At 32.3% G+C, this 12,136-nt stretch overlaps 1 protein-coding gene across 2 annotated transcripts in view; it reads right to left on the bottom strand.

Moving 5' to 3' along the window:
• The window catches only part of LOC117684253 (tyrosine-protein kinase JAK2), a 53,431-nt gene that overhangs the window by 2,179 nt on the left and 39,116 nt on the right, over positions 1-12,136 (bottom strand). For both annotated transcript variants that reach the window (XM_066083901.1, XM_066083900.1), the window contains 5 exons: positions 9,876-10,027; positions 6,745-6,931; positions 6,356-6,480; positions 3,561-3,733; positions 2,581-2,862 (listed from right to left, as the gene is read on the bottom strand). In XM_066083901.1, the coding sequence (XP_065939973.1) occupies positions 2,581-2,862; positions 3,561-3,733; positions 6,356-6,480; positions 6,745-6,931; positions 9,876-10,027 (919 nt within the window). The remainder of the gene's footprint in view (positions 1-2,580; positions 2,863-3,560; positions 3,734-6,355; positions 6,481-6,744; positions 6,932-9,875; positions 10,028-12,136) is intronic.

Here is a 12,136-nt window from a genome sequence, read left to right as displayed (position 1 = left end):
TTGTAAACATTAAAATTGGAAAAATAATTTTGACCAAAATTGTGAACATGCCCCTTTAACTGCAACTGTTGATTTAAAAAATGAAAATGACTGTCATTTGAAAATTAAAATCATTGATATATACTATACAGTATTTTATTTCATCCTTAGAACAAATTCGTTATAATAGTTATAGCAAATTAGCTATAAATATCATTATTTATTCAAAAAAGACTAAATAAGATTAATGCTTAAAAATACATTATTTCGATATCCAGATTAATAATATTGAAATTTAAGGATCCATGTTAAAGAAATTCATTCAAACTTATATGTCAATTGCTATAATGATTATGTACTTTAAATATTTCAAAGAAATTTGTTATAAATGTTTTAAATCTTGTTATTTTTCAGCTCTAATATTGGAACTCAAAATCTATTTTACTATATCTATAAATTCCTTTAAAACATCAGAATTCCCTATAACCGTAAAGTTGTGCGTAAGGAATTGTTAAAGATTTTGCCTAAGACTCTATAAAACTGTACCAGAGAAATATCTATAAACAATCTGCTTTCACCTTTGATTGGCATATCTAACATACAATGGATTCACTGTTTCAGTAACATTGTTTTACAGTGTATATTTTTTAGGTTTATGTATACATATTTGTCTGATGCGTATATATGGTGTATACGGTACTACAAACAAGAGGCCCATGGGCCATATCACTCACCAGAGGAACAATAGGTATAATAAGATCAGCTTAACGGAGTCATAATACAAACTATCTGGACACTGTATTATAATACATGTAGATCCTGTATACAAAAAAACCCACATTTTTTTCACCCTGGAAATTCTTATGTTTTTAATCAAGTCCCTTTTCTAACAGGATGATTTTATAGTCATATCACCTGTTGAGCATTGGAGTCCTTAAAAAGATCTTAAACAATTGTTTATATATGGGATCAAACTCTGAACCCCTTGTGAGGCCCAAGAATTTTCCAGGGGCCAAAGTCTAAACAATCTTAAAGAATCAGCTGTGTCAAAATGCTTGCATATAAGTAAAACCATATATTATAACATTTCAGTTTTTGTGAACAATAAAATGTTTTTCTTTGTAAAATTGGATCCCCAATGTGACCCCACCATACTCCTCCAGATTTTGATTTGAAAGAATTGAATCTACATTATCTAAGGTTGCCTTCAGTAAAGTAACAGCTCTTCTAGGCAAGGGGTTTTTAGAAAAAAGATATTTAAAAAATGTTTCTATTTATATCCCTAGTATGTATTTTTTTTGCCTCCCCCCATGTTGTGACCCCATACTACTCCCAGGGATTATGACATGAGGATGCTTCCACACAAGATACAGCTTTCCTGGCTGATTAGTTTCTGAGAAGAAGATTTTAAAAGATTTACATTATATATTGCTAAGTAAAAAATTGATCCCCATTGTGGCCCCACCCTACCTCTGGGGGTCATGATTTGAACAAATTTAAATCTACACTACCCAAAGAAGCTTCCACACAAGTTTCAGCTTTCCTGGCTGATTGGTTTCTGAGAAGAAGATTTTTAAAAAAATTACTCTTTATATTCCTATATAAAACTGTGACACCCTATTGTGGCCCCACCTTACCCTCGGGGACCTTGAACAAATTTAAACTTGAATCTACACTATCTGAGGATGCTTCCACACAAGTTACAGCTTTTCTGGCTAAATGGTTTTTGAGAAGAAGATTTTAAAAGATTTACACTACATAATCCTATGTAAAAGTTTGACCCCCCCCCCCTCCATTGTGGCCCAACCCTACCTCCGGTGACCATGATTTGAACAAACTTAAATCTACACTATCTGAGGATGCTTTCACACAAGTTTCAGCTTTCCTGGCTGATCAGTTTCTGAGAAGAGGATTTTTAAAGATTTACTCTATATATTCCTCAGTAAAACTTGGACCCCCCCCCCATTGTCACCATACCCCTGGTGACCATGATTTGAACAAACTTAAATCTACAGTTTCAGCTTTTCTGGCCGAATGGTTTTTGAGAAGATTTTTGAAAAATATAAACAAAATTTCAATAAATCCTTAGTATCTCCCCTTGAAAAAGAGCGTGGGCCTTTATTTTCACAAACTTGAATCCCCTTCACCCAATGATGCTTTGTGTCAAGTCTGGTTGAAATCGGCCCAGTGGTTCTGGAGAAGAAGTTGAAAATGTAAAAAGTTTAAAGATAGGGTTTTAGAGAAGAAGTAAAAAATGTGAAAAGACGGACCGACAGATGCCAGACAACAGGTGAATAAAAACGCTCACCTGAACCTTCATATCAGGTGAGTTAAGAATCAATTTGTGTCATTTTAGTGGCTGTCTTAAAATTAAAGCTCTAAACAAATCAATTCCTATAAGCTATGTAGAACATCTACAGTTGAATATTTTATATTTGCGCTTTATCCTATTTTATAAAAAGGTATTTATATTCCCTTGGTAAGCCTGGCAAATAAATACACCATTTCAACTCCTTGAATAAGTAAATAAAAAAATCACACAATATAGATATCTTCTATCTGTATATATAAATGTAGAAATACTTTGATAGATATACTTACAGACACCTAACAAAGATTTGATTGAACGGGGGTCGTTTATCTGCCTCCCATTCCCAGCACTTCTGCATCAGGTCATACACCTCGTCATGACAACCACTGGGTTTTGTAAGGCGTCCCCCTTTCTCCAAGTAATAGTAGGTCACTTTCCGAAGTTCCTTGTCTCCCACATCAAAGATCTTTGGTGTTTGGCCCTGACTGAAACACTCCCACAATACAACACCGAAGCTCCACACATCTGTCTTGGATGAATACTTTGTTTTATCAATGACCTCTGGAGCACACCTTCAAAATAAGAACAAAATTACTTCAGTTATTCAAATGAGTTACATGTAAATGTGCTTGTAGACATTAAAGCTGCATAAACATGTAAAAGATGAACTGTTTGTCATCATTCTCTTTTCTTACCCTTAGCTATTTCTTTAATCTGTATACAGTAAAACTTGTTTAGTAAGAACACGTTTATAGTGAATTCTCGGATATAGCGAAGATTTTTGGGTGTCCCCTGTAAAATTCTTAAGAAATCTTTGCCAAATTTTACGGTTATAACAAATTCGGATATATCAGATACAGCGAACTGATTATAAAATCCCGCAGACGTGAATAATAACGAAATTTTACACTTTTATAACGATTTTGTTTGCAGTTAAAAAAGTTTGCACTACCATTTTATCAAATAGTTCGAATGAATTTAATTTAGCATAAATTCTTCAATTTACAATCCAACTTTTAAAGGTATCAAAAGAATGTTATTTCATTCTAAGTCTCAAATTAGCAAAATTGTAGTCTGGTTGAAGGAAATATGTATATAGTGAATTCGCTATAGTTAATTTTACAAATTTGTTATATGGATATAACGAATTACGGATATAACGAAGTAAATCCATTGGTCCCTAAGACTTCGCTATAACCAAGTTTTACTGTATAAGCCTCTGACTTCTTTTCCTTCTTAATCAATCATTTGAACTCGCCACCTAACGTACCACATCAGCGGTATGAAGTCCTGACCCTTCCTTGTGTAGTAGTCTTTGTCTCCTGTCATCAGTTTGGAGAGACCGAAATCAGCAATCTTTGCCATGTAATCCTTGGTCAGCAGAATGTTTCTGGCTGCAAGGTCACAGTGAAGGACCTTGACTTCTGACAGGTACTCCATGCCCTGCAAATTTAGTGTTATAGATTTCAGACAAGTTATGAACTTTACAGAATGTTTTAAGATGCCACAGGGTAAAGCTTCTGTTTTTCAAGTGACTTTCAGATAAGTAGATGAATCAAACACTATTATGCTACCCTATTGGATTCTAACTAGAAGACTTTAAATTTTAATGGATGAAAAGCATTTATGAAGACTATGCTTTGATTAACCTATAACTTTAGTACCAGAAACTTTCCAGTTAGCATAAAACTTTAATTCAAGCTTATTGGAAACCCCTTACCTACAGGCATTGATTTCTTTCATTTTAATCCAGGTCAAAAGATAAATTTAAAGAGATATGCTACAACCTTCACAACTGGCAAAAGAACATGGTCCAAGGTCACTGCATGCTCTTTACCCAAAAGATCTGTTTAAGTGATGGGAGCCAGATAGGGCTAAGGGGAGAGAATGTACAGTACCCGCAACGTTATTTTTTACAATCCTATCCTATCGTATCGTGTATCAATCCTATCCTATCGTGCGTGTATACTGTTCTAACGTGCGTTAATGCTATCCTATCGTGCGTGTATACTGTTCTATCGTGCGTTAATGCTATCCTATCTTGCGTTAATCCTATCAGGTTTATCGTTAATTTTAACAGTTTTCCCGTTTATCTTATCGTGTTAATCGTTTCGTGCCTTAAATAAAATATGTATTTCAAAGCTGCAATTCGCTCAGTGCGCCGTATACGAAAATTTATTGAACAAGAATTGCAAAATCCTTTCCTGCATTCTATTATGATACTAATTTCTTAATTTGTTAGATCAAAATTAACCAATATTACATGTAAATCATATCTGTAAGCATTTATAATTAAAACTTAATGTAAACTATTGAAGTTCTTAGGAACAACGTAACAAATTTACCTGTATATCGAATATATCAAATCGCACGCGAGTGTATACTTGCGTAAACATTAACTTTTATGCAATAATTATAATGTGTGTTTTATGCAACATGTTTTACAGAGACAAAAGTACCGGTATTTATGATATCATTTATATTTAATTAAAACCAGAGTTGAACCCGTTATTTTCTGTGTGATAGTTGATTTTGGGCTGAAATGTTCTCGGCAATCGGCTAGGGTGTGTGGTAATGAAAACAAATTGAATGTTAGCAAATCATACGCAGTCTGTGAACCTGCGGAATTATTTATTTAACTTGCATGTAATATAATTCGTTTTTAATGCATCATTTTCTTACACAGAAAGAAATGTATTATGACAGATTTTATATTTATTTAAACAAGAGTTTGATTTTTATCATTGAACCCGCTATTTTCCGTGTAATTTGATCTCGGGCTGAAATATTCGCGGCGATCGGCTAGGGTGTTCGGAATTGAAAACAATGATAACAATTCAGAAGATTTTTTGATTATTTAAGCTCATAATTTCAGTGAAAAAAATTAACTGGTCATTTTTATACATTCTACAAATAATGCAGCGATGATTAACAACTCAGCAATTGTTATTAAATAAAATTTCCACGTAAATCTTTATTCGTGCGTGTTCTTTCTCAATTTCTGCCACTAACAGATTATTTGTGTAAATCGTTTAAAGCAATTATACGTTTATCATGAACATCGTTTATGCCACTAACAGATTATTCGTGTAAATCGTTTAAAGCAATTATACGTTTATCATGAACATCGTTTATCCTTTCCTATCGTGTATCAATCCTATCCTATCGTGCGTGTATACTGTTCTATCGTGCGTTAATCCTTTCCTATCGTGCGTGTATATTGTTCTATCGTGCGTTAATGCTATCCTATCGTGCGTGAATCCTATCCTATCGTTTATCTTGTAAAAAATAACGTTGCGGGTACTGTATGCTTTCAACTGGCAAAATCTTTTTTTAAATGTGGTGATATGACCTTGACCCTAAACCTTGAAACTTCATTCAATCTTTGACCAAAGGCATTTTGTGGATAAAGTAAGAGTCAGATTGGATTAAAGGAGGGATTATATGATCCAGACAAGGATTTTTCACATAATTACACTATGACCTTAACCTAAAATCTAAAAACTTTACCCAAAGGCACTCTGTGGGTGAAGTATGAGCCAGATTGGACCATAGGGAGAGAGTATATGATCTGGACAAGGATTTTTTCACATAATTCAGCCATGACCATAACCTTAGACCTAAAAGCTTGGTTCAAGGTCACTGCATACCCTATATCTAAAGGCACTCTGTGGGTGAAGTATGAGTCAAATTGGACCAAGGGAAGAGAATATATTATCCAGACAAGGACTTTTAACATCATTCAGCTATGACCTTAGGTTTAGAAACTTGGTTCAACCTTGGGCCACATTAACATCAATATTTTGATTTTCATCCTGATTTGCAAAAAATATGAAGGATGTGTGGGTGGATTTTATTTATTTTTTAAAATATCTATGTCACTGCTCATGTTCTTGAGAAAAAAGAAGCGGACCTGAAGTTACCTTGATTTCCCTTAAAAGAAAGAATGTCATGATATAGAGGCAAGGAATAAATACCATGTTTATTTGTCTTTAGGAAAGGAAAATGATTAAGAGGCCTGATACCATGGACAAGTTTTAAGTAGCACTATTCCAGACAATTTACCTTGACAATATCTATCACTATGGCAATCAGTCTAGATTCTGGTACCCGGCCACCACTGGTCCTTGTCTGGTCTAGGTAGTTCTTCAGCGATCCATTTTCAACATACTCCATAATCATCATTATATCTGTTTAAAATAAATTTCTAATGTACGGTATACAAAATCATGTATTTGTATACAATATATATTAGAGTCACTAGCTTTAAAAGATATTAAAAAAACAAATATATATAGACTTATAAGGATGACTTTTTGGAAAAAAATTGAAACTTGTAGGAAAATTATAAATCTTCCCCCCTAAAACCCTTTCCTGTCCCTTCAAAAAATAAAAACAAACAAAAATCACAACACACATTTAGATATTATTTATTTAATAATTGAAATCTTTACCAGGTTTTTTGGTAAATCCATGTAACTTGACAATATGAGGGTTATCTAGAGCTCCTAGAACATCCACTTCTTTGAACATCTCCTTCTCGATCATATCTCTCTGCATGGCTTGAAAGACTTTAACTGCAATGGGAATGTCTTTTCCTTTGAGAGTGTAAGTGCCCCGCTTTACAGATCCGAAATGTCCCTGCCAACAAAGGATAATTAAATTTTTAGATAAAGGAAACATGGAATGAAAGAGAAATAGACACAACACTACTGTATTTAAATTGTATTACTAGTACATAAATATTGTATGCTGGTGAATTAACTAAAAACAACATATAAAGAATATACTAGTCATTTTGAAATTCAATATTTTACCATTTAACCAGATAGTGTCTTACGGGTGAAAATAGCTTACACAAATTGTGACTCTTACATATATAAACTCATACATAAAGAATTCCCTCTGCAAACCAATGACTAAGAGTTTTAAACAAGAGGCCCACAGGCCTTGACAGTCACCTGAAAACCATAGCCCTTAGATTGACATGTCAGGGTCACATGTTTGGATTTTAAGCTTAAATAGCTTAATTTTGAAGTCTAAACCCTAATCTGAGACTCCTCTAACTGTTAACCAGCTTTTATTTATTGATGTTTGAAAAACATACATTCATGAAAATGTGGGTGTGTTCAAGAGTCAGAGGAATCTCAAATTATCAATACCTTAGCTCTAAGGGCCAAAAAATGTGAAATTTTGGTAAAAACAGGCCTTTAATATTCAATTATTTGTTATATTCATAGTTTCATTCATAATGCACACAAAATGCATACTGCTTATTTCTACAAGTATACAATGTACAGGATATTAAAGTATATTTCCTATAATAAAACACATATTAATTCAATATCGCCACGACATGTCAAAATGCTTGCATATAAGTACAAAAGCACATATGAATAATGCGTATTGTGGCCCCACCCTATCCTCTAGAAGGATGATTTGAACAAACTTGAATCTACACTACCTATGGCTGCTTTCACACAAGTTACAGCTTTTCTGGTCGATTGGTTTTTGAGAAGAAGATTTTTAATTAAGGCATCCGATCCATAATTGCCTCAGATTCAAAGAATCTGGGTGCACAGATAGATATGTATGGGCTTAATACTCAGTATAATTGGACAACATTTTCCTTTTGAGTGTCAATATGTAAGAGTGGAATGTGTCCTAATTAGTGACCTTTCCTTTTTTTGAAGAGTTGTCCCCCTTTGCTTTTATTCTATAAAAATTAATTCTAAAAAAATCTACACGGTATAAAATTTATTTTCAATAGTTTTTGTATTCCTTATGATAAAATACATCTTTCCACCGAAGCATTTTTTGATATTCCTAGTAATTACTTTTTTATTTTAAAAAATGTCTTAGTCTCGATAGACCTTTATGCAATATTCATTACGGTAGTTAAATACTGCTTAGTTAAATATATTTTAATTTTGAAAATTTCACTCGGTGAATCTTTTTCTACTCGTAAATGCTTTCAATAAATATCAAAGTATTAAATGCATGATGGATATTCAAGGTTGGAAAAATTTGGTCCTAATATGGATCAGATACCTTAAAGATTTGTCTCTATATATTCCCATGTAAAAATTTGACCCCCCATTGTGGCCCTTCCCTTACCCTCGGGGAACACGATTTGAACAAACTTGAATCTAAACTACCTAAGAATGCTTTCACACAAGTTACAGCTATTCTGGCCCATTGGTTCTAATATACTAAAATACTATATACTAAATATTTTTGAGAATGATCAAATTTATTTCCTATGTAAAAATTCACCCCCCCCCCCCCATTATAGTTACATCCTTTTATATTTGATTTTTAAAGATTTTTCTTTCTATATATATATATATTACACTACCTGAGAATGTTTCCACTAAAGTAACAGCTTTTCTGCTCAACTGATTTTCAAAAACAAGATATTTTCCTTTACATCCCTATGTAAAAATTTACCCCCCCCCCCCCCCCATGGTGGCCTTCTGGGATTATGGCTTGAACAAACTAGAATCTACACTACCTGAGGATGCTTTTACACAAGTAACTGCTTTTCTGGCCAAATGGTTCTTGAGAAGAAGATTTTTAAATATATTTCTCCTTCTCTCTCTTCTATTTGACCTCAAATTTTGGCCCCATTATATCCCCTGGGATCATGGCTTGTGCAAACTTGAATCTTTACTACCTAAGGATGCAAATACTAGCTTTTTTAAAGATATTTCTCTATACAATTCTTCTATAAATATTTGACCCCCAATTATGGCCTCAATGTACCCCAAGAGATCATGATTTGAACAAACTTGAGTCTACACTACCTTGTAGTGGTATGAACTTCAACATAAGTTGCAACTTTTCTGGCCATTTAGTGTTTTGAGAAAAAGATTTTTCTCTATATATTCCTACGTAAAAATACCCCCCCCCCCCCTTGGCCCCACCGGATCATGGTTTGAACAAATTTGAATCTACACTACCTGAGGATGCTTCCACACAAGTTAAACGTTTTCTAGTCAATTGGTTCTTGAGTAGAAGAATTTTACAGATTTTTCTCTATATAATCTTATGTAAAAATTCGACCCCCAATTGTGACCCCACCCTAACCCCAGGACCATAATTTGAACGAATAATCTACCCTACCTTAGGATGAATTAAAATATCAACAAATTTTTAATAATTCAAAATTATCTCCCCTTTCAAGTGGGTTTGACCCTTCATGTGAACAGAATTAACTCCCCTTTATCCAAAAATGCTTTGTACCACGGTTGGTTGAAATTGGCCTGCAGTTTTGGAGAAGAAGATGAAAATGTGAAAAAATTACTAAAAAACCAATCATTAAACATAGCTATTATTTTACTAATTCAAAGGTAATTTAAAGGTAATTCATGCGGTTGCGTTAGGCATACATGCATATAAACTTAATTCAAAATGTTTGATGTTTTTAATGATGCAACTTTTATATATATTCTAAAATATCAAGTGTGGCATCATAATTTTTCAAACATTTCAGATTAATCAATGCTAACAGCTGCAAGACAAGCTAACCTGGCTTGTATACAATGTAATGAATCATTCAGTTCTATAATTCCATTATCTCTACCTTTCCAATGATCTTTTCTTCCAGTCTGATGAGATTTGTGTTTATCATGTACTTCAGATTATCAGAAGCGGGTAACTTCTTATCATCTGGTGGGACTGTTAATTTCTCTTTTTTGGGTTCAGATACTCCAGGGGGTACATCAGGGGGTGGGTCTGAAAGAAAGTCATGCAAATTTAACCTTTGGTCCACTCTTTAAATACTTTATTCTATAAAAGAAAGTCCACTATTGTGAAAATATGAACTTAAGTTGTCAAACTACCCGTATTGCTTGTGGATTGGAAAAAGAAAATTAAATTTAAAACATAGGTAATCACAGATTACAAAGCTCACCGAGACAAGGCATCACCTTTATGAGGCATCACCTTTATTAGACCACTTTTATCATATTATATGAAAATCAAACTTTATGATCTTTATGATATTTATGGATATTGTTTCGACACAATATCGTAAACATTGTAAGATAATCATACATTCATTTAAAACGATATTATAAGACACCATGTTTATCAATACAATAATACAAAATACAATTGCTGTATCCTATGATACTTACAATATATATCATATAATACAATAAAATACCATAACAAATAATGATGCAATATGATATTGTTACATATAATATGACATTGTATCATGTTATACATTATTGTATTTGATCACATAATACAATACATAATATATAATATATGATACAATATAGTATCATTAATACAATATCATATTACATAATACATCACAATATCACAACATATTATTATAATATCATATTGTATAATGTAGTATGAAATTTTATTTGTCTGATACTCTATCATATTTGATACATAATATGATTTTGTGTCATATGATACAATATAACTTGAAGCAACATTGTATCATATCATATTATACAATATCATGTGATATAGTAAAATATTTTATAATACAATATCATTATATACAATATTGTATCATATGATACAAAACTATATATATATTACAATATCATATAATACAATTTTATGTGATATAATAATATACTATACATGATACTACATTATATATTGTACAAAAACGTATCATAAGATACAATATAATCAATTGCAATATCATATGTAACAGTATCATGTGATAATATAATATATGATACAATATCACATTATATAATATTGTATCATGATATCAAATACTATACATAACAATATTATGATACAATATCATAAAATATAAAACAAGGGCACCACTAAGCGGAGCATCCCCTCGTGACATGAGTTATTGTGTGGGGGATGCATTATATAGGAATATATAGTTATGCAAATGAAAATAAGGAGACAACATTCTTCTCACCCTCCATTACTACAAAACCTTTTTTTCTATATCTGATCTAAATCCAAAAAATATGAAGTTGTTGATTTGAACTGCTTACTTTCACTTTGGTTTCACAGAAGCAAAGCGGAAGTAGTTATTGTCGTACATAAATTTTCCTTTTTAAATTGTTTTATTTAAACAATATATCAAAAAGTACTCAAATAATTGACTTAAAACAGGATTTGGCCTTTTACTATGCCAGATAAGTATACAAAGTTTGATAAATATCCGTGCAAATTTTATGGTTTCCTTTTAAACTTGTTTCCAAGCTGGACACACACACACACAGCAGTGTTACAACCCACTTTGAAAAATTAGGCACTTTGAAATTTTTTTTCAAAGTGTGTTAATTTTGGGACCAAGTCAACACACTTTGAAAAAAAATATTTTTTTTTCAAAGTGCGTAGATATCGTTGATATTAACGCACTTTGAAAAAAAATGTTCATGGTTTAGTGAAAACAGTTGATAGTTTTATATACAAGAAAAGATTGTTTTAACCTTGTTCAGCTTAATGTGATATATTTTAAAAAGAACTCATTGCATTCTCAGCTAGCTTGATACCGGTAAGCAGTTTCTAGATGAAATATTTTTTTCTTTTATCCTAAGCTATTAAGACAATGTCGACAATTTACACCAAAAAAATTCAGGAGGTTTGAATTATCCAATATCACATAAACTTCATTGCTTAGCAACTGCATGTCCTTTTTTGAGTGTGCAGCAAATTTACCTCTTATCTAGTATACTAGTATTGGGCTATGCCCGAACGAATATGATTTATATATATGAATAATGGAGATCAATGTATAATATATTTCAACTGGCTTATTGCAAATATGATGTGAAAAAAGGATACCTGAATTCTGTTTATCAAAAACAATATGATCTCCGAGAAGATCAATGCGACAAAATT

The sequence above is a fragment of the Magallana gigas genome, chromosome 5, assembly GCF_963853765.1.
Source record: "Magallana gigas chromosome 5, xbMagGiga1.1, whole genome shotgun sequence".
Taxonomy (NCBI): Eukaryota; Metazoa; Mollusca; class Bivalvia; order Ostreida; family Ostreidae; genus Magallana; species Magallana gigas.
This window is presented reverse-complemented; position numbering and strand designations above follow the sequence as displayed.